The sequence below is a fragment of the Mercenaria mercenaria genome, chromosome 14, assembly GCF_021730395.1.
Source record: "Mercenaria mercenaria strain notata chromosome 14, MADL_Memer_1, whole genome shotgun sequence".
Classification (NCBI taxonomy): Eukaryota; Metazoa; Mollusca; class Bivalvia; order Venerida; family Veneridae; genus Mercenaria; species Mercenaria mercenaria.
The window spans coordinates 6,952,810-6,977,649 of NC_069374.1; the positions used below are offsets into that span (position 1 = coordinate 6,952,810).

Below are 24,840 nucleotides of genomic sequence, written 5' to 3' on the forward strand. Positions count from 1 at the left end.
GGCTGCACCTCCGATCAGTGGTCACCTGGTTTAAGCGGCCAAATTGTCTGCTTCCCTTGGCTGGCTGCTTAAGACAGGTTAGACTGTATATTATTTCTCAATATTTACATTCGCCCTATTCTTTTCCATTGAAAATTATGACGTTCATTTCGTATGAACAGTAAAAGGAAAGGAGCGGAAGTTACCTCATCGCTACATGTATAGTCAGGGAGAACGCTCCTTAGATGACATCGCAGTTATTCCATATGTTGAACAGAATGGTCGGGAAGCTGATTTTAATGTTAATTGCCACAAAATATGTGCAGTTTATAATATTATCTTGTTTACATTATGGAAAGGAAATATAACGTAAATATAAGAAATGAAATGTATTTTTAGCGATTCATGAATTTGCAGATCCTATTCTGTCGTTCACTTCGTATGAACACCGAAAAAATACATTTCATTTCTTAATTAAATGACACAAAAATAGTGCGTTACCATGCCAGACGTTACCAGACGTTACCATGCCAGATGTTACCATGCCAGACGTAACCATGCCAGACGTTACCATGCCAGATGTTACCATGCCAGACGTTACCATGCCAGATGTTACCATGCCAGACGTAACCATGCCAGACGTTACCATGCCAGACATAACCATGCCAGACGTTACCATGCCAGACATAACCATGCCAGACGTTACCATGCCAGACATTACCATGCCAGATGCTACCATTCCAGACGTTACCATGCCAAATCTGCTTTTATAACCAACTGAAGAATTCTATATACAGAAAAATATGATGTATGAATGCATTTCCTTAGTAGTATAAACCTTTATCTATTGTTCCAGGAAATTGTGTAATAATTCTGCTAGTCTAATGTCCTAATCTCCAAGTTAATGATGTTGTTTTGTTTCTTTTGTTATTTCATTCAAAGACAGCTCTCATTTGCATTTTTAGTGCCAGTCCACTTACACCATATTATCTCTGCTACCAGCTCTGATGCACTGTATCAGTACATACAGGATTGACAAATCATTTGAGGACAGTTTTATTTTATAGGGGGTGGGGCTTTAACTTTAAGTCATAATTAAGTCAATTGAGATCATTTGACCAGTGCTTTAACCCTTAACCTGCTGGTGGCAGATGATTCTGCCTTTGCGACCAGTGCAGACCATGATCAGACTGCACATCCTTGCAGTCTGATCATGGTCTGCACTGTTCGCTATTCAGTCAGTAAATTTTCAGTGAAAACCCATTTGAATAATAAGTGGTACTGTCCAAATTGAAAGATGGACCAGTCCATTATAGAAATACAGCAGGGTAAGGGTTAACCATTAGAGTACTACTAAGGCCTCTTATAAAATCAGCATTTGATCTCATCATGTAATGTAACAGAGTTCCAAAATGCTGAAGTGTCCTCCAGTCTACAAGGATCTAATTTTGGTGCTGACAACGACAGTTTCATTTTATTTCGAAATGGACTGAGACTGGACAAAATTAAGAGTATTAGAGATTTATACCTAATTAAGTCTAGATGGACAAGAGTTGTAGTGTTATAGCATTGTATGATCTCTAATACTAGTTTTAGAAAACTGTGTGCTTATTAGGTAATATACGGTTATTGTGTTTTATGTTAAGAACAAGAAGTAGGAAATGAGGCCTTTCTTGTTATTCTAACTTTTCTCTAGACATGAAAAGGATGGAAATTATGAAGCTCTAACTATTGTGTTCAGAACTTACATAATATGGAATATGTCTTTCTGTTAAATGAATCAGAGTTTAGAATCATATGTTTTCACAGTGTGTGTCAGTGCTAGTTAAGACAATATATATTAATTATCAAAAGGTAGAAATTAAACAATATCACACTGTTATCATTGGCTTTACAAAAATGCAACAATATGAAAGGAAAGGGATATTTTGGCATTTGAACAGGTTTATTATACTTTTTACAGCCATGTTTTATTATAAAATTAGTTAATATTCTGATTTTTGTACCAGAATTTATAATATTATAAAAAATATCAGTATGGTGCTTTTACAAAATTATACTTATGTATATCTAATAATTTCAATAACCAAAGGGCCAGATTCTCTACTTCTGTAAAGTTACTATGATTCTTTTGAATTTGAAAATTACAGTACAAAGTTTAATCCAAAATTTCAAAAATAAAAGATGCTTTTGTTTTGTCAGAAGTAGTAGAATTATATAAAGTTTGTTTTCATCAAAGAAGTTTTATTTGTGTTTACTTAAAACAAAGACTTAATTTGTAGAGTTCATTTACATCAAGAAATATTTTCATTGGATGAAAATTTACAAGAAAACAATAATTTACTGCACTTGTTTAATGATTATTTAATTGCAAGTACATTCTTTTAATGTCATAAAAATTGTAAAATTATGTCAAAAATTCTGTTATTTTTATTATTATTTATGTACATTTTATGGTTTAAGTACACTGGAGATGGTAATTAAGTCATTCAGTACATGGTGTTATTCATGTTACAAGTTTAGAGAGCACCTGTCAAAATCAGTTGTCACTTATCAATCACTTTTAGCCAGTGGTCTATCATAACCTGTTACTGGATGATGACCAATGATTGTTTATAGAAATATGTAAAATATCAATAGACTTTCACCAAATATTTTGAAAGTGGCCTGTAATTGGTTTGATAGTTGGCCCGCTTAGCTCAGAAGGGAGTGGCTGGGTTGTGAGTTTGATCCCCGGACGGGGCGTTATATGTTCTCCATGACGATGTGATAAAGGACATTGTGTCTGCAATCATTCGTCCTCCACTTCTGTTGCTCCTATGTCTTAAGTTTGTACCCAATAAATTAATTAGAAACTGCATTCCACCCATATTTAACTTGGATGATCTATATTAGCTGCAATTTAATTTGCCCGCCCGCTTAGCTCAGTAGGTAAGAGCGTTGGTCTACGGATCGCGGGGTCCCGAGTTCGATCCTCGGGCAGGGCTGATGTTCTCTGTGGCTATTTGATAAACGACATTGTGTCTGAAATCATTAGTCCTCCACCTCTGATCATTCATGTGGGGAAGTTGGCAGTTACTTGCGGAGAATAGGTTTGTACTGGTACAGAATCCAGGAACACTGGTTAGGTTAACTGCCCGCCGTTACATGACTGAAATACTGTTGAAAAATGGCGTTAAACCCAAAACAAACAAACAAAAAAAGCAATTTAATTTCTGTTTATAATAGTTAAATACGATCCCCATGCAACTTCATTTCTGGTTATTATATAGGTTTTTGTCTTTTGGTCATTCACTGTTTCTGTTTTCACAACCATGGCAATTTCCCTTTGAAATTACTTAAATTTGTTACAAAAAAAGGTAAAATGAACTATATAAATAAAATTTTCACGACTATTTTAATACTTTTACAATCTGTACGACGTTTTGAAGTTCGGAAATGTGTCAGCGTTAAATCATGTCAGGTGGAACTAAATCCTGTGTAATGTTTTGAAAGGTTTGGGTATGGATTAAAGCACCTTTTCGATTTATTTGTATACATTAGTTTTTCAAATATTAGTAATTGTCCGGGCTCGTGCTGTGAAAATTCACCGAGTTTTAAAGTTCAGATTGAGGTGCAGTCCCTCAGGTTTGTAACAGTTGTATTTTAGAAGTTTAGACAAAATGAAGAGACACTGTCTCCACACCCAATCGTGCACACACACACGCATGGTAGTTAAAAAAAATGCATAAAATTCTACGTTGCTGTCATTTTCACCTGTTTTAATTCATAAACATTTTTGAATAGCTGAGTATGCTGTCCTTCTGACAGCTCTTTTAATTTCTTTTCTACAAAAAAGTTTCCAGCAGTTAGCGGCCACCTGACTTTTACTTGGTAATACGCTTTTTCACTATCATTTCTCATAACATCCCTGGAAAAGAGTATAAGCATAAATACAGCTTATCTTGTATAACTACATAAACTCACTACTGTGCTCTCTGTTTACCTTCCATTTAAATTTTAAAGTCATGAAAATGCAATATTTTTAAGTATCTAAAATCAGAATAAAAGAGAAAGGAATTGCAATGTTTATATGATTTATTATAATGCCCACCCTGCTTGGCAACCTGGACTACAAATCCAAGATACAAACTGTATAAACACCAGAAAAATATTATCTATGAGTAGCTGTTGACCACTACTCTGGAGGTAAACAATGAGCATCCTCCCTGTTTTCTCCAGACAATCAGACTGGTCATATATAGTTTTTCTAAATTAATCATTCTCTGCATTTACAGTATTAATTCGGAAGTTGTTATATACTTGAGGAGAATAACTGTGGGAACACAATGTAGGTCACATGATTGAAGTATACAGAATAGCTCATAGACTGAATATCTGCTTAAGGTTTAGAAGTATATCATCAACACACAGAAAAATTTGATAAACAAGCAACATCTTCACCAACAATTTACCTGACCATTACAATGTTCTGCTGTACTGCCCAGTACAATGGATACATAGAATATTCTGAAAAGTTGTCCCCCTTTAAAACTGAGTGCCATTTGTAAAGAAATAAAAATAAACAATTGCTGAAAACTTGTTATGTTCCACTTAGTTAAGTGAAATTTCAGCACTAGGACATTATTGCAAATGCATTGAAATGAAGATTATGTAATGTTCAGTTCTTTGAAAATGGTGAGTTTTCAAAGTTGTTGAACTGTCCGAAAGCGTGGCCCCTTTATGCAGTCTTTTTCCGTAATGTATTATCAGTATACTGACAGTTGTTATGTAGAGTAATATAATGTTTTATATGCTGTTCAATTTTCATGTGAAACAATCCTTTCTTTCTATGATATGATGTTGTTTGAACTTTTTGCACAAAATGTGCAGCTATGTGTTAAAATCATCTTTTGATGTAAGCATCACATTGTTATAAAAAAATTTAGTGACACACCAATTTGTACTGAGATTTACATAATTATATAATTAAATTCATTATTACCTTGAAAGCAAAATGTAAACAAATAAAAGCAATATAATGTGGCCATTAAAAAGTTAAGAAATTTGTAAACATTTGGATTTTTCTTGGCGCCAGCTTAAATTTTTAAGTGAAGTCATAATCCTATAAGCAGATTTGAAGTTCAGTCATTAACAGCTGATCCTTGATCAGTGATGTAAGCTTCACTTTTTTTCAAGTTAGCTATTTCTAATCTCCCCATTCAATCAAATATTCTGCATAATTAAGGGTTAGGTCCATGTTCAGGAGAAAAGAGTTTGAACAGAACCAAATCATAGAAAGAAAAAAATGTTTTACATAAAAATTAAACAGAAATGAAAAATTTATATATTATACAAAACCACTGTCAATTACTCATTATATGTATTGAATTTCAGAAAGGGACAGCATGAGGGGGCCACACTTCTGGACAGTTCAAGGCCTTTAAAAATTCGCCATTTTTTTTAAAAGAAACTGTTATATGTCTTAGTTTTGGTCATCTGCAACAATGTCTCAGTGCTTAAATTTTACATAACTAGGTTAAACATCCTTTTTAACAAATGTTTACTTTTATTTCTTTACAAACGCATTTTTTTTTAAAGGGGGACATCTCTTTTGAATACTTCTGTGAAAGCTATGTCCAGTGTTGGTTTATCTCTTAAAAAGTTCTGTCAATTTTTAGAGTTCAAGGGTGTAGACCGTTTAACCTGGGGGTCATGGGTTTGAGTCTGAGCAATGGGCCCGGGTCATGACCACATCTTCTCATATCACACCAGTACTGGTTTTCCAGGTAGCGGACTGGAAAGTATTTAAGATAACCTTAAGTTTTCATCATTCAGATAATCTGTAAGTTTTTCATCACGACCGAGCTAAAATGAACTAGTAAAAACTAAACCTAACCTGCAGTTACTAGGGTCCTCATCTGCACTGTTAACACATAACAATTGCAATTTTGTTTGGAAAATAAGATTGAATATGATAAGATTATAAAAAAACAAATGAGTTAAATATCTTGAAGTATTATTTATTGTTAGTCATGTCTTTAAAAGGCCTATCAATCACCAGTTTTAACGAAGATCTTACTTTAATGAATGACTGCAGAGTGACTCATATTTTGACATGTTCAGTGTCGTTACAAATAAATTTTAGCTGACCTCGGCAAAAAGTAGAAGAAAGTACAGAGACATAAATTATAACACCCAGGCTGAATCTTCTGGGGGTGTCTACGACCCAAACTCACTCAAAATGTCAGTTTTGCTTTTATTCTATTGTTTCTTAAAATGAAACAGTCTAGCTATGTAACTGTACAAAAAAGATGTCCGTCAGAACAACAGTACATCTTAAACAACTTTAAAAACTTAAAAGAAAACTTACTTTACTCTAAATCATTTATGATATCAAGGGAAAGAACTCTTTCATGAATGTTCAGATATAAATACTTAATTTTATTGAGGTTTTGTCCCTTGAGCAATATCATTTAACAAAATGTTAATAAAAGAACCCTACTTATTGTTATTGTCCGCAATTGATGAAACATAAATATCATGATACCTTTGATCAAATAAGTGGTACGTTTGCATATAAAATTTGGGAATAAAGATAATTATATATGGCCAGACATAGGCCTCAAACCCACAATCCTGATATTGGCAGCTAAATGCTTTGTCCGCACAGCTACCTGCACATGCGACAGTAGATCAATTAAGAATTATATGTACTTAATGTATATATTGCTATTTATGTTCGGAAACTGAAAATTAATTTATGGAGATATACGGAATATTCATGAGTGCCAGGTCAATACTTACAGAAAATACTCTCTTTTACACCCATGAAAAGTATACACAAATGTAATTAAATATAAGTATTCAAAGAAATTGTATTATATAATAAATTGAATAGCTTAAAAACTACCGTAATAATTCTGTAAATAGTAGAATTGTGACTATGTTGTATTATGTCATCACTGGCATTTTTAACATTTTCAGAATTGTTTTTCCAATGGATGCTAAATATAGATTAAGTTTGGTTTGGCCTTCCATATTTTCACCTGCTCTTGAGAAATTAATCTTGTTTTGGACAGGATTATATTCCTAAGATATAGTAGTATTAATATACCCAGCTGTTTAATACTAAACATATATCAGTCTTTCTGCTAATCTTTTAATAAGATTGGGGGCCTCTGTGGCCGAGTGGTTAAGGTTCCTGATTTTGAATCACTTGCCCCTTATCGATGTGGGTTCTAGTGTTACTTGTGGCATTGAATTCTTCATGTGAGGAAGCCATCCAGCTTGCTTACGGAAGGTTGCTGGTACTACCCAGGTGCCTACCTGTGATGAAAGTAAGCATGGAGAGGCACCTGCGGTGTTTCTTCACCATTAAATCTGAAAATTGGCATAATGATCTATAAAAGTATTGTGTACCGAACAAAACAGAACAGAACAGAAAAAAAAACCCTAAAAACTTAATAAGATTAATCTTCAGGACTTGGAATTGTTATACTGAACAACACCTGTTTGAGATCTGGAAGATAGGGGTGCAAAATTGAACCTTTAATCGTGGACCTGTAATGACAGTGGGAAAATTCTGAATACTTTGTATATAATTTTGGCATACTCTGGTTTTGTACAGAAAGTCATTGAGCTATATTATATTTACATCAGAAGAAAGCTGAATTACCTAACACATACATGGACTTCAAATCACTTGCCATTTATCAGTGTGGGTTCGAGCCTAATGGGGGCCTTGAATTCTTCATGTGAGGAACGTCATTCAGTATGACCTATAATTGTGTTGGTGCAACGCTAAACCTAACAAAAAACGCTAACAATGAAATCTTCCTTATTTAAGTGAATTTTAATGACCTATCATGTGTTGGTGCTACGTTAAATAAAAAAAAAAAAAAAAAAGAAGAGAGAAAAAAAAGAAGAAAAATCCCATTAAAAGGGAATAACATAGAATACTTTAAGGCCATATCTAAAACAAAGAGAAATATGAATAAAAAAACAAACTGAATGACTTATAAAAGATAAATTGAGTATGAACTATAATTTCAAGTTTTATTGCCCATTTATAAATCTGTAACAATTGCATAAAATGACTTGAGAGCCAAACAGGCTCAACAACATTCTCAATCCATGTGCTGATGAGCCCATCTGGCTTTCAACCATGTAAATGTGACTACCGGTGTCTCTATTGAAGTAAATACAGTGTAACCTCTAAGGAGCAAACACCTCCATGTAAAGATAGATATGTTCTTTATTCAGTCCTTGTGTAGAAATGGATAATGGTTAAGGTAACTTATTGAATTACTTCCCTTTAATAAAGTAGCTATACACGGTTTAGATTTTTACTGCATTAATAGATGTATGTGATGGGTGGTCTTTTTGTTAAGACTTTTTTCACTTTGATCATGCATATGTACCAGGATATAATTATATAGTACATAATTTGAAACAAGTAATAAGGTGCAATAATAATAATATACACCTGGTTATGTTTGTGTAAGATTAATTTATGAAGAAAAGAAATCTTCAATAATTCCATGATTAGGGTGTTTTGTGAAATTGCGTAGATAATAGACCCATAAAACATTATTGAGAGTATTTGCATTTGGTTATTTATTATTAAGCTAAGAGTTTTTCAGATAAACTGTTAAAATTTATCATCATTCTGTTTTCGTAGGTCTTTATAAATTATTACCTCAACATATATATTCATATGTAAGCAAAGAACAAACAGTGTGAGGATAAGATTTCAGTATTTTCACTTGAACGAACATAGGCATAAAAATAATGAAAATATGAGGTGTATTGAACGATGCAAGGACATTTACATGAACGGTCAGTGTTACCTTGAATCCTTCGCGATAAACAGGCATGCTGGGCCATACAATGGTGATATTCACTGGCCAAAATTGGGAGCAACTTAAAAATTTCTCATCGCAGACAAAAAAATGGAATAGAAAACATCCTTAAAGATTTAAATGTTATGAAAAGTTTATTTACTTCGATCATTGAAACTTTTCTGTACTGGATCGTTATAGAGTCTTATGGATACGGTAATGTCACAAATCCCGGAGTCTTATTCTGTAGGTGAAATCGAGTGAAAGAGATTTTGGCATAAAGAATAAAGTTAAAATCTCATGAAGTATTCAGAACCGTGTTTAGATAGGTGAAATTGTTTATGTGATTGCTCTTTATGCTATAATGGTACAATAACAGTCGGATCTTACAAAGTATTTATTATGAAGAAATCATTGAGTAAGACATGCTATCAGTGCCTGAATTTGTGGACAAATGTATAAGTTTATTTCTTTGGAATAATCGTCATATAGAACTGTATTCATAGTTTATGAAACTGTCCTTAGTGTAGCACTGGTTGGAATTTAAATGATAAAATGGGACAAGACCCATAATTTATTGTGAAATTCTTTTTGATCCAACCATAAATATGAATGAAGGACTTTAGAAGTTCTTTGCTTTTTTCAATTAAAACATAATTTTATCAGTAAATAGGCCATTAAAACAGTGTGATATTGTTAAATAAAAAGATAAGGTGTATTTGACTGACATACAGTATGGCCAGAGCAAACAAAATATTCAATATGCACAGAGGTTAGGACAAATACCACTGGATTGATATTTTTTCGAGATATACAAAGTTTTATTTTGAAAAAAAAGTGCGGATCTAAAAAAACATGTTAAATATACATTGAATGAATGTTTTCCGAATAGTGCAAAAAAGGTTGAAAAAATAAGTTATTAAGATTTTGTTTGATCTTTTAAAGGCTTAATATTATGAAAATCTGTATAATTTTGATAGCTCGTATCTGTCGGAGATATATATCTTGTGTAATATAAAATTATATGTGCTCAAAGGTAAAAAAATATATCTAGAAAAAATGTAAAAAAATGTTTTGACCTTGCGCGTCTTTGCTTTGACTTTTAAAGTGTGACATTCAATTGACAGATTAAGTACACACAGAGAAAACTACCTTTGTGGATGTTGGATTATGGTGCGGACTTAAATAATTAAGATGTGAAAATCCATTTTAGAGCAGTTTGAATATATGTTGATAAATTATGTACCATTTTAGTATTGATTCTGACGATATATACAGACAGAATGAATATACTTTATTTCTGTGCATTTAAAAGTGAGTACAAGGGTAGAATTCTAAATCAGAATGTGATCCTGGTTATGTTAGAAGTGGAAGTAACAATATTCTAAACAAAACGGATAACAGGATGTGTGAGGTATTGTAAACCTTAACAGTGCTTAGGAAAAGTCTAATTCGGAATATTATGGATATATTAGGTGCCCTAGGTTTTCCACGAAATAAGAAGGCACCGCCATTTATGAAACATCGGAGCCGGAGTTTCAGTCTCCCAGAAAACAGATATGTTCCGCAACAGGCAAGTTCACTTTATTGTAAAGCTCTGTGGGACATGTACATGTGCCACCTATGGAAAAAAATCCTGCTGTGTTCCAAGTTTCCTGGTCGGGCATTAGATCTTTTGTATCCATTGTCGGGGACTGTATAGGCCAAACAAATAGATTATAAGATTCTTTCACTGGTCGTAGGTGCAGATGGGAATTTCCGGCCTCGAGGGTAACTGTTTAGGCGGTAACAAGGTTCCTACCGAGTTACCGCCTAAACAGTTACCCGAGAGCCGGATATTCCCATCTGAACCTATAACCGGTGACAGAATCTTTTTCTTGCATACCGATATAAAGATATAATAAAAATAAAATCAGTCGAACGGCTTTCTTTTTAGAACTATTTCTTATAGCAGCGTATTTAAACAAAGCGCGGGAAATCAACGTCCGTAAACAGGAAAGACGTCATGAATTTTCAAAGACAAATAACAATGTTTAGTTCCGGTTTTGTTTTATCAGTTCCAGCGTAACGTTATGAATTTTTGATAAAACAACGTGTTTTGAATCGAGAAATATACTATCAGGAACAAAGAGGAGTCTGTCAAGGTATTGGATTTTTATTCCGTTTTCCGAAATAAAATATAAATAACTACATAAATCTTCAACATATATGTAGTTCACGTCATTCAAAGCACGAGAGTCATCTTACACCCCGGGGTGTAAGATGGATTTTTCCAGCACCGGTAAAAATACAGGAAATCCCCATCTGGTATGCAAGAATAATATTTTTGAAACCCTAATTAAGATGAACAAGGGCTGATTCAGGAGTTTAAGCATGTATAATGAAAAGAAAACAATAAAAAATCACACCATACTATCTTGATCAGTTTGCATTTTTTCTGAAAATTCAAAATTGTGTTGCATAATTTCTGAGATATCTACATATACTTATTGAGATGTCTGCATATACTTATTGAGATGTCTACATATACCCTCTGAAATATCAATGTGATATCTATCATATCTACATATACTGATATCTGTGATATCACAATTGATCTACATATTGAGATATCTGCATATACTTACTTAGATATCTACATATACTTAAAATATCTACATAATTATACTTACTGAGATATCTACTTAATATATGCTTATTTTGATATCTACATACTACTTTCTGAAATATCTACATACAGTTATTGAGATATCTACTTATGTTTATTGATACATCTATGTATACTTATTGAGATATCTACATATACTTTCTAAAATATCTACATAATACTTATTGAGATATCTATATATGCTGATTGAGATATCTACATATACTTATTCGGATATCTACATATACAGAAAACATGATAACAGCTGCATGTCACTCCGACCGTATGCTGAGGTGAATCAAGTTACAATATAGCAAACTAATGGGTATTAATGACAGAAAGACATAGATGTTATACAGTCTAACCTGCACTAATGGTCACCTCCAATCAGCGGTCACCTCCATTCAGCGGTCATTTTATGATGCCCTCGACGGATTTTCCTCTATTTCATCATTTTATTCAGTGGCCACCTCCTGTCCGCGGCCACTGAAATTGCCTCCCGACTGCCGTATTTGACCCCTTTCAGCGTCCATGTTTCTTCCAAAACTTATCTTTAGGCGATAATCGCCGAAGATACACACTTTTTGAGAAACACCTGATTGCTAAGTTTTGCGTGACTTCACCACAAGAACGACTAAATGACATGAGCATTTCAATTAAAACTGATAACCAAAGGTGTGATCCCCTTTTGTTACAATCAAATTTATGGCCAGTAATTATCGGCAATTAGCGTGTCACCTCGTGTCAATTTTGTTGTTCACAGTTTGCTCTCAGTTAAATATGATACTCAATATCTAATCAGTAGTATAATATTTGTGATTTTTTATATTTCTTTCATCAAAATACTATTAAATTTATATGAAATTTATTGTGTTTGAAAGAAATATAAACCGCTCGATCTTTTATGGAACGTAACGGCAATCTTAGATTTTAGTGTAGACAGTAAGCGCGGAGAGTAGCTTCCCTTACCAAAATGGCGAAACTTGTAAACAAACTTGTTTTGAAGTTGGAAAATTGTCTGTAACAATTTTTGTTGTAAAAAAAAAAATCACGCCGGAGTTTTAGATTGCTAAGAAGACCATTCGTATTGCGAAGGCAAATGCATGTCAATGTATCCTGGTAAAATAATAATAGAAAACCGGAAAAGAATGGGCTTAAAAGCTATACTGGTAAGAAGTCTGAAAAATACATATACTGGCTGCACCTCTGTGGTCACCTGGCTTAAGCGGCCAAATTGTCTGCTTCCCCTGGCTGGCTGCTTAAGACAGGTTAGACTGTATATTTCTACATCATTATCATTTCATATGATTTGGGCAAATTTAATTGCTGATTCTTTTTTGTTGTTGTTGTTTAGGACACAATCATGCACTCCTTTAGCCCGCTACAAGATGGTATCTTTGGTTTATTTTGAATTTCTATGAATTTGAAACAAAACAGTTAAATTAACTGTTAAGAATAAACCAGTCGGTAGATGCATTAATATTATACAGTTGAACTTCAATGGCTCAAACTCGGATCTTTCGAACACCCTGGATCGCTCGAACTCTTCGCCCGGTCCCGAATTTATTCCTTCTTTATTCTATATAGTTCTACCTCGGATCGCTCGAACTTCGAAAATTCGAACTCTCGAACTCATTTGGTGGTCCCTTCGGCTCAATTACAGTGATAATTACACCTATTCAGTCGAACAGCCAATTTGTCGCCGGAATGGCTTGTGTTTACAAAGTTTTTCACACCTCTGCCTGACATTCGACAAGCTTCCCCTTTAACCGGAACGTGCGTAATTTTCACACGCTTATGTAATTAGCGTCGATATACGACAAACAAATTAAACAAAGTGACTTTTGTTCACTGCAATGCTTTAATGGGCTTTGATTAATCCGAATAAAAGTATTTAAAATAATTGAGCAATGTCTGTCTTTATTTTTTCTGCATAAAAACGGGAGATTCGATGTTAACTTTCATACTGCTTTAGCATGGCTGAATAACTTAGAAAAGGACCCGGAAACGGGGAGATAGCTAAGTCGGCTACATACTGGAAGGCAAGGAACAAAACGAAAATAAGATCCAAAAACTTTAGAAACAAAATATATAACGCCATCATCAAATGTGAAAAACTCAGTCTCATGTGTTCTCATGTCTCAGTCTCATGTACAAATCTCTCTCCAAATTAGATTTCAACAAGCGTTCAGCGGTTCAGTCCTACATCAAGGATTTCTCAAAAAAAAATAAACTGTAAAACCGTATTCTGTACATGACTCATTGATATTGTGAATAAACTGACGTATGCTCATTAAGGAGGTAGGTTACCTTGTTACAAGGGTAAATTCAAGTTAGTTTAACCGCAGCATTTGTTTGTATTTCGTGTAATATAAAGTTTTACCTGCTACAATGTCAATTTCGTTTGTCTCTGTCCCTTCAGATTCAATTTTTATCTAGGTTTGAAGAACATGACCCTCTAAAGGTATTTCATATTGAAAGAAGAAGGAAAATACGGATATTTAACACTTTTCAGTGTATTTTAGTTTCATTGATATCCGTAGAAGTCTGCATAATTGATAATTTTACTAGTATGCACGTTAGCTTTCTAATATAAGCTTTAAATGCATATGTCGCGGGGCTCGTGTTTCCATGGTAACGCATTTTCTCTCATTTTTAAACAATTATGTATAAAAATAGGGGTTTTCGACGGCTTAAGTGGCATTCTGTTAATGACTAACATAGAATATTTGGGAAATATTATAAGCAAAATACCATGCACTTAACATGGTACCCTATTTTTCTTAAAGTTTACAGTAACCATGGCAACAGAGATGTTTAAAATAGCTTATATCTTGCTTTTTGTCGTAATTTCTTATAAAAAAAATATTGAATAAGATTATCTTTCTAGTTAATGTAGCTCTAAAACAAATTATTTCTAACGTAAGTTATATTTTCTTGTTATTTGCATTGATTCAAACAAATTTCACAGCTTAGAATACATACGGCAGTACCCCTCGCCTGGCATTTTTCATGGAAAAATCGTTCAGCATGCTGATATTATTCTAATGGATATTGTTGAAATGAAAATAAAAAGCCGAAGCTGTGTTTCTTAAATAGACCAGTGTCAACGCTTTTGAATTTTACATTTAGATGCATAGGTCACGGGCTTCGTTTCCATGGTAACATCAATTAAATTTAAGGAACCACATTTTTCTACTGAAATTTGAACAATTTTAGATCTTAGTTTTAGTATATAAGTAACAAATTATCAACGGAACCTGAAAAATAGGTATTACAAATCAAACTGCTAGATTTTTTATTTGAAAATGGGCGTTACAAGTAACCTTTCATCCAACTATATTCCAGATAACATTGGTTACCATCATCCATTTTCTTACAATCCGCATAACGTTTCAATATAACTACATAAAAGAAGCAAAATATTGATGATTATTCAGAGCAAAAGATTCATAACAAATATTTCAGCAAATATTTGTTATTTGAAGATAGTTAAAATAAAGAAAATGCACAGAATTACGTACTTTCAAGATAAAAGCTATTAATTTTGCGCGGTAACTGACACGTAACGTCATGACGTCAATGACGTCATTTTAAGGCAACATTGTTTTGAAGCGTTTCTGCGGCAATTGATTCATTATTTCTGCATTATTAAACCATAAAGTATCAGATCGGAGGCAGGTTCATGATTTGTTTTCAGGAGAATGAATATACAAACACATTTAATTTGTCGTAAACGTCGTCGTAAATCGTCACGTTAGCTTCCGGTTTGACATGCGCACATACAAATATGAAGGTAACCTACCTCCTTAATGTTGTGTATTGATTTCATGTGTCTTTTTTATAGCCTATGTCTACCTGTGACGTCATTTAGTACCGTTTTCAAATTATATTTCTGTGTACATGTCCGTGAATTAATAGTTTGCGTTTTAACGTGTTTATATTTGAAAATATTTGCACTGGACTATTATTCATAAAGGTTTGCTATTCATATCTTTCTATTTGATGCTGTCTTCACCAAATTCTTATGATTATATTAGTGTTTTATCTGTGTTTTTTTTCGTATCTATGTAATGTTTGAAAATAAATAATAAAGACTATTTCAGCGTTCGTTTTTACAAATCATCGTATCATACACACATGTAGGTACAATATGACAATATATTACGATGTAAGGTTTGTAACACATCATGCCGTCGAAATCCCAAATTCAAAATGGCCACCATTTGGATGGCTCGAACAACGGAAAACTCGAACTTATTTCAACGGGACCCTCGAGTTCGAGCCATCGAAGTTCGACTGTATATATAATTCATAGTGTTGCAGTTGTTAGAAAGGTAATGTCTGTCTTTGACAAATTTACCCCAGTGCTCGATAATTAAAAGATTTAATATTGAAGGAAATCTTTATAGTTTCTTCTGGATTCCAATCAGCTACAAAGCCGGGGTGTTGTGACTGCATTCTTGTGTAGAATTAAAAGAAATCACTCTTAGACATAGTACTGGTTATATTTACTTTAGAAGCAGACATATCTCTTATTGATGATGCAGGAAATAATAGCTCAATAAGCACACATTCCTCATGGGGCATGCATCATGCAAGCATTTCTTTCCTGAATTTCCAAGTCTCAATGTCAAGTAAATATTAGATTTAGAAATATGTTATTGGATGTCTGAATTTAAAGTGCAAGTGCTTACATTTTGCAGAATCTATGGTTCTATTAGCTAATGTCTATATCATTTTCTATATATATTATTATGTTTCCTATATTGATAACCAATTACTGGCAACCAATATTGTACTGAACTTTGTATGTAGAACACATCTTAAGTCTAAAGAAAACAGTCTGCTTGTAGATTTGAAATTACAATATTTACAGACAGTTCAACCAAACTTTGAAACTGGCTGTCGGGTACTGAACCTTACTATAAAGTTTGGTTGAAATTTGACATTTGATTTTAGAGGAGCAACCAATCAATGAACATAAACATTTTACGTGTCTCCTGCTGCATATTTCCTTCCTTGTCTGGGGTTAAACTTTCCATTGTTTGTTGTTGCATTTTAGGTTGGTTTATTTTCCATTCACTGGCTCATTTTGCAATTTGGCAGCTGCCTTAGATGAAATGCCTTGGTTCATTCTCCATTTTGAGCAGATGTGAGTGGCTCATTTTGCAATTTTGGCAGCTCTGCAATTTTGGCAGCTCTCTTAGATGAAATGCCATTGGTTCATTCTCCATTTTGAGCAGATGTGAGTGGCTCATTTTGCAATTTGGCAGCTCTTTTAGATGAAATGTCATTGGTTCATTCTGCATTTTGAGAAGATGTGAGTGGCTCATTTTTGCAATTTGGCAGCTCTCTTAGATGAAATGTCATTGGTTCATTCTCCATTTTGAGAAGATGTGAGCTCTTTTTGCAATTTGGCGGCTCTCTTAGATGAAATGTCATTGGTTCATTCTCCATTTTGAGGAGATGTGAGTGACTCATTCTACAATTTGGGAACACTCTTTAATGAAATGTATAAAACATAATTCTCTGTGTGAATGACTTGGAACTTTACACAATGATTAAAGGTTGATTTGCTCCTTTTCCTTACAATGGATACGTACATGTTTTTCCTCATTTGTTGGAAGTTTTTAGTGTGACTATACTATGGCACTTGTTCTTAGTGTCCGTACTGGCGGAGCTGGAAACAAGTATATGGTTGCTTAGACTAAGCCAATGCTTGGATTACTGCCAGTTCATTTAGGATTCACATCTCGAGTTGAATAGGAGCATGTACCTAGGCTCCAAATGGGCTTACTAAAGGTTTGATATGGCTGCGTAGAAGCCATGGAGGACTGTCATGCTCTTGGGTCGGCTGGACTTTTATCCTGACTGGTTTCTTCACAGTTGTGGACTTTTTCAGAGGATTTGACCAAAATGAATGGACAAGTTTTGTTTTGCAAGTACAGACTGCAGCTTTATGCTGCTTATATATTCTTTGGGCTTGGATGATGTCTGTACCAGAACTAGTATGAAGCTCATATTTGGCTTATGATTGGCTAATTGAATTTTAGTGCCGGTGTAGATCTAAAATGTGGGATGATGCCGGTCTGTAATTCAAAAGTGGTGCAGGTCTGGTGCCAGTGTAAGTTTATTTCTAGATATGTGCTAAAGTAGATACCAGTTGATCCTCAGTGTAATACTGTTGATTTCAGTAAGCTGACTCCCATACTTTTTGCATGAAGAATTAAAAGTACCACCGTTGAAATGTAGGAATAAAGTTTCCATGCTAAAACTGATTATATACAATGTTTTAGAAGATAGTAAAATTTAAAATGTCCTAATTTACTGACAACTATGACACTGATCAAATTCTTGAGGTAAATGAATTAAAGATGATGATTTGGCTTCTTAACATTTATAAACTGTTTGAATTTTCATTCATAATAAATGCAATAATAGATTAACAAGCTTTTAATAACCCAAAGTAAAAATGATAAAAAAGAACACTCCTCTGTCCACAGGCTATTTATAGAAAATTAGTGTAGGAAGTTAAGAACAAGTTTTAATCTTAAATTTTGGATTTATTAAGGGTTTTATTACACTTTTTGGTGTCGTCTTTTCTCTGCGTGGAATTTATTTATTGAAGTGGCAAAATATGATTTATATGATATATCATTATGTAACATTTTTTAACTTTTTATAAACTATACATGATTATAACATTCTATATTAGGGATTTATACGTACAAAGCGATTTTCTTAAGTAGACCGTACACTATTTTGATAACCTTAATAACATAACATTTGTGTTTAAAAACTGTGAGAATCGAACAATCTTTATTTAAGAATGGACAATATTTATTTAGTTTTACGATTACGGTTTTGAACAGGAATGGAAATAGTTTTGAAATATGAATAATAAGTCTTAATTGACGGACATCTTTTTGTGGTTAACATATTCTATAATATCACCCACATGCATTTTTGTGATCATCTTCAATAGATAGAGATTACACTAAGTGTTTTTTAATGTGCGTGGATTATAATGCTGGATGAAGGGGACTTAACCTGTCAGAAGTGCTTCGTAGTGGATAGTAATCGGGTATTTATGATTGGAACTTAGTATTTTCAGTTCTAATATATTCAGACTTTTTTTCAGGGTTCTGAAACATGGTATTTTGTACATGAAAATATAACAGCAAATTGTTCATTCTGATAAACAGGGTTTGACTTTTTGGCTTGACAGATTTAAATAAATTTTGGTACAAAGGTGTAACATCATAAAATACAGGTCAAGTGTGACTTTGGCAATTTTTTTTTTACGTAGTTATATAGCCCCTTTCCAACTTGAAATTTGCGATTCTTTTGTGACAAGTCCGTATCGTGGGGGTGGGGTATTTTTCACTTCTGTTTTGTTTTGATTCTCTCTTGTACTTCTGGGTAACTGGAGCATTTATCTCATCTCTGTGCAGCTTTGAATGATCATGTGTTACTGTATTAGCTTGTTATTGAATGGTCCAAATTTTACTGAAGTACCCTAATCCAGTTTGAAATTACCCACACAGACAAGCACAGACTATGTAACAACAGAAACTTGAAAAGTTAAATGTTTCTGACAGGAACTTTAAATGTAACAGATTACTGGAAGTTGAAGATAAAGAAGCTGATAATATTATACACTTTGATACAAACAGTATCATCATAGATTTTTCCTTTTCACAGATTTTACAATTAAGTTGACAAATTATGTGAAGTTAAGAGTGAACTCAAAAAGTTCATGATGAGGGAGAGCACCGATCTACAGATTGCGGGGCTGTGAGTCCGATCCTTGGGCGGTCCGTATGTTCTCCGTGACAATTTGATAAAAGACATTGTGTCTGAAATCATTCATCCTCCACCTCTGATTTATGTGGGGAAGTTGGCAGTTACTTGTGGAGAACAGGATTGTACTGGTACAGAATCCAGAAACACTGGTTAGCTCACTGTTATATAACTAAAATACTGTTGAAAAATGGAGTTAAACCCAAAACAAACAAACAAAGTTCAACTTGTCTGATATACTTTTATGAAAGAGTTAGAAAAATGTTCAGTTGGGGTTCTTGAACTGGAGTCCTCTGAATATTTTGGTTAGAAATGTACTGTAGGTTCATGTCAAAGATCATATCTTGAATTAGAGGCCTCAGAATTTGGGTGAAGAAAATATACAGCTAAGTCATGCCTTAAGATCCTGTTTTGAACTAGAGGCCTAAGCATAATGGTAGTGTTTTGAAGTCAAGGCCAAAGAATAAATATCAGAAAAATGTACAGTCAAATATAGTCTTTAACCAGAGGTCCCAGAATATGGACATTTTATAGAATTAATCTACTTGTATAAAACCATGGGATTAGAACATTCACTATACATGGAGTTAAGCATATAAATTTTTCGTTTTAAATCGAAGTTAAAGCTAGTTTCCTACATCAGTTAGGTTTCTTTGGAGGTACCCCACCCATTATTTCTTCTTAGTGTAACCAAACCTAAAATTGACCATTGTCAGAAATTTCGATGACACACATTTTGTGATTATTTCAAATATTTCCATGTGCAGTTTGTAACTGTTGTATTATTTTCGCTTGCCTTTAAAGTTGTTTATCACAGTGCAACATACTTACTTTTCTAAGTGTCGTCGTTTTCTTGTGGTTTTTATGAGTTTTTCTGATGCAAAGTGCACAGCGGGTGAACAAAATAGATCGGTGTAAAAATCACTCCTACGTAACCCACGAAATATTTTTATGTTTTTATAAGAGGTATACTGTCTCTTCTTTTTTGTGTGAATTTACCCGCTAAATTTTCCTCATATTTTACTGACTAGGTTATCGAAGTATTTGGGAGCAGATAAATCAAGTGGTTCAAGACAAAATTTCAAAAATATCTTGTCACGTGTTTGATGAAATAAAAGTAACAGTAAAATGTTGCTATTGTTATAAAAAATATCTTAATGTCTGGTATGAAAGAGAAAGCTTGACATTAATGGTGTTTTTAAAAACGAATACTTTCGCAGAAAGGAGTACCTTAGATTTGTATCTCGAAAATTGTTGTGAAATTGGAAAATTTGAATATACCTGTGAATTGATGCAAAATAAGCTGCTGTTTATGTTAAAAAGAAAATGTTTTCAAGGATTAGTGAAAATAATGTGTTCATGAAAAACAGGTTTTGAAAGTGGAATTTATACCTACAGTTGTCAACAGTGTATATATTACACAATAGAATTTTGAAGTTTTATTATATAGTCATGTATATTATATTTGGATACAATATTAACTGCAACATGTTTTGAATTGGGTTCGGATGATTTATACGGGTTATTATGTTCATATTCAAAAAAAGGAGAAAACTAAATAACCCGATGGTAGGTTCTTTAATTTCATAATACTTGAGGTTAGAACATTCAAACGTAAAATAGGTGTGAACGATTGTACAGTCCGTCCTTGAAAGTCTGGATTAAGGTGCTTAAAGCTTTGTTAGCACAGTTTAAGGTGTATTTGAGAAGCATTGTGGGCAGCTAATAGATACAGTGGAACAAGATCAAGTGCATTCACTAATGATGCTACTATAAAGTATATTGTAATACATCCAATCAAGATGGGGGAAATCCATGCCTTTGACATGGGCTGATTTTGCAAAAATTGGCATAGATTTTAATGTAAGAATTATCACATTAATACAATAATTATGTATTGCATATGTTAGCCCTTTCCCTGCTAAATTTCTATAATGAACTTGTCCATCTTTCAATTTGGACACTACCATTAACTGTGAAAAGGGGTGCTTACCAAAATGATACTGATGAATGGCGAACAGAACAGGTCGAGATTGGACTGCACTGGTCGCAAAGACAGAATCATTCGTGTCCAACATGATAAGGGTTAGTGAATTTAATACCTTCATGGGGCCTCTCCTTAAATGAAAAACTGCCCAAACCAAAATGGCAAGCTTAATTAAGCTTGCATTAAGGTCGCAGCAAGATTGCATTTGCGATCTTAACAAGCATGCAGCAAGATTGCAATTGGAACCATCGCAACCATAATTTAAGCTTGCGCAAACTAATTCGCATGCTTCCTGCAACCTATTTAAAATCTTGCAAGCTTGTAAGGTTGCGCATGCTTGCGATTGGAACCCTAGCAATCTTAATTGCGACCTTGCACAATCATAATAAGATTACAAGCTTGCGCAATCTTGCAAGCTTACACACACTTATATGAGTAAAACAAAAACATTTGCAAGTCTTACGCAACCTTGTAATCATAACAAGGTTGCGCAAGCTTGCAAACTACACTATCTTCCTAAACCTTACTTAGGTTTGTGAGACAGTTTTAATAATGTTAGAGTCTAAAAATTTAATTATATACTTCCTTTAATTTGACAAACTACACAGTTTATAAAACTTTCGCACTTTCATAAAACAATATTTGTAGTGATCAGTAGATAAAGACTTAACAATCAGGGACGATATTTTTTAAAACAACGTATTTTGACATAAAAAGTTTAATATTTGGTTTAATATATTATCTCCCTTTTAAATGTATCAGTGAACTAAAAAGAGTTTTAAAAAGTTTACAGGATCGCAAGCTAGTCGCAATCTTAAAAAGTATTAAGATCGCAGGATGCCCGCTGCAAGCTTGCGAAGCAAGACTATCCGCAAACTTAATTTCTATCGCAAGCTTGTCACAATCTTAAATAGTATTAAGATTGCAGGATGCTCGCTGCAAGCTTGCGAAGAAAGACTTCTCCGCAAACTTAATTTCTATGCGAGCATCCGCAAGCATTATATTACATGGCTGCAATCTTTTTAAGATTGCAGTAAGCTTGCACCACCTTATGTCAAACTTCTCACAAGCTTGCCGCATGCTTGTATTTTGGTTTGGGTGGAGAGATTTAGGTAAGATTCAGCATATCTTGTGTCAGTACAATTTGGTATGAATTACATTGTTAAAAGTAAGGATTCTTTTTATATCATTACAGATCTGCCACCATCCAGGCTGTACGAAGAATAACGAGAACCGGCCAATGTTACTGTGTAAGGAATGTGACGGCAATATACACCAGAGACCGGAATACACTGGGCATCTCGTGCTGGATTTACCAAAGAGAAAATCACGTAAGAATAGATAGGAGTCTCAGACTTCATGAATTATTTTGTTTGATATCCATCAAGTTTTTGAGGAAATGCCCAGTATGGATAGCCATCATTGTCTTTTTAATCCGTGGGGGTTATAGAAATGGTTTGCGTCGGTCTGTCTGTCCATAACACTTTGTGTCCGCTCTATATCTCTTAAACACCTTGAAGGATTTTCATGAAACTTGGGTCAAATGATCTACTCACCAAGATGATGTGCAGAACGTATGAGTCAGCTGTGTTGGCTCAAGATCAGTGACACAACTCAAGGTCAAAGGTTTGAGCCTTCCATTTTGTTTCCGCTCTGTATCTCCTAAACCCGTTGAGGATTTTCATGAAAATTGGGTCAAATGATCAGCTCATCAAGACAATGTGCAGAATTTATGAGTCAGTCATGTTGCCTCAAGGTCAAGGTCACAACTCAAGGTCAAAGGTTTGAGCCTTCCATTTTGTGTCTGCTCTTTATCTCTTAAACCCCTTGAAAGATTTTCATGAAACTGTGGTCAGATGATCACCTCATCAAGACAATGTGCAGAACTTACGAGTCAGCCATGTCAGCGCAAGGTTAAGGTCACAATTCAAGGTCAAATGTTGGAGCTCTGTTTTTCCTAAACCCCTTCAAGGATTTTCATGAAACTTAGGTCAAATGATCACCTTTTCAAGACGATGTGCAGAACTCATGAGTCAGACATGTTGGCTCAAGGTCAAGGTCACAACTTAAGTAAAGGTTTGAGACTTCCATTTTGTGTCCACTCTATCTCTCCTAAACCCCTTGAAGTCGTCATACATGGGCTATATTATATACTTAAAAACGTCAAAGCTTCCACCAAGTACCATCAACCCATTATATGTTATCCATAACAGCGGCGGGAGATATAGCTGTCTTTCAGACTGCCTTGTTTGCATACTTTTTGGTAGGCAAAAGTAAACCTTATTAATTTAATTGTTTCAAAAGTTATAATCTTTTTGTTCAGTAATAATTTAATAAATATTTATTCGGTTGATCTTTTTGGTAAGTTTCTCTTTAACAGTTTTTGAACCAAGTTAGATAAATCAATTGTCCTATTGTACTCACCGTTATAGAGCATGAACGTACGGCACGATTTGCACACGCAAACTCGACGCCAGCATTTCCGAACCAGGTGTCGGTGTCGAGTATGGATATAGAAGAGATCGAGAATGATGAGGGTATTGAAGATGGTGAAAGCTTGGTTGCCATGGAGACAGAACAGAAACTTAGGTATTATTTTAGAAATAGTAAAAACTTGGAAGCATGGATTTATTGGTTAGTTAATATGGTTAGCACTATTTTCAGCTATACACAATCCTGATGTGATAGAGTTAAACTAGACTCTGTTTATGTACAAATATTAGGCACTTGCAAAGAGCATTTTAAAGAAATGTATGAAGATGACAAAATGCACCATTAACAGTAAACAACAAACACATCACAATGCATTGAATGTTAAAAGCTGATTGAAAATAGGGACCCCACTTTAAAACAGTCACAGCAAAATGGTGACCAGTGGGTTTTAAACCATTTTATGGCTAGCCAACATCACACTTGACCTAAATTGTAATAGATGACAAAATACTGAGACTCAGCATAATTCTGATGTCAAATATAAACTGCCTATTATGTTAAATGTATTTTTAGGTCAGGTCAAGCATGCTAGCTGAGTATGAGCAAACTAAGCTGATATTTATTATATACCTTATAACAGGGCTAGGGAAATTTTGAAAACCCAATTGGTCCGAAACGAAGTTACGTCGCGTTAATTAAGTTTACACCACCCACCGTATATGTGTAACCAGGCTATAAAATCAGCCAAATTCTTTCATAAAATTTTAATTTCAAATCTTGTGAATTTAAGTAAAAATTATTCAAAATTGATTTTTCTATTTTGTAACATTATTTGCTTGGACATGTGTTACTTAACTTATTATTTTCCTGCTTAAACATGTCAGAAATTTTTACTTTATCACTTTCTAAACACTTTTGATTATAAAACAGATTTTGCTTTTAGCACTTTGCATTAGGTGCTTTTGTTAACAAACACCTTGGCTTCCTTGGCTGATTAAGTGTGAAGCCCAGGCATGTTCTTAAGTAAACTTCTAAATTCTTAAGTAAATGATTTCACCTTTTTGTTACAATAATTTTCATTGGTTTAAATATAAAATTACTTTTAAATTTTTATTGGCTAATATGGTTACCCTGGAGATTGTCCTTGGAAACATATAATTTGTTTT

At 33.8% G+C, this 24,840-nt stretch overlaps 1 protein-coding gene across 8 annotated transcripts in view; it reads left to right on the top strand.

Annotated features, from left to right (window-relative positions):
* LOC123528105 (pleckstrin homology domain-containing family G member 5-like) overlaps positions 1-24,840 on the top strand; it is a 215,421-nt gene that overhangs the window by 58,576 nt on the left and 132,005 nt on the right. For 5 of the 8 annotated variants that reach the window (XR_008366958.1, XM_053522898.1, XM_053522894.1 and 2 more), the window contains 2 exons: positions 22,437-22,572; positions 23,674-23,830. Coding sequence is in view for 7 of the 8 variants with exons in the window: in XM_053522898.1 (XP_053378873.1) it covers positions 22,437-22,572; positions 23,674-23,830 (293 nt within the window). In the remaining variant the exon portion in view is untranslated. Of the gene's footprint in view, positions 1-8,368; positions 10,375-18,069; positions 18,536-20,676; positions 20,824-22,436; positions 22,573-23,673; positions 23,831-24,840 lie in introns of those variants that run through there. The other 3 variants (XM_053522899.1, XM_053522900.1, XM_053522901.1) reach the window with 3 other exon arrangements.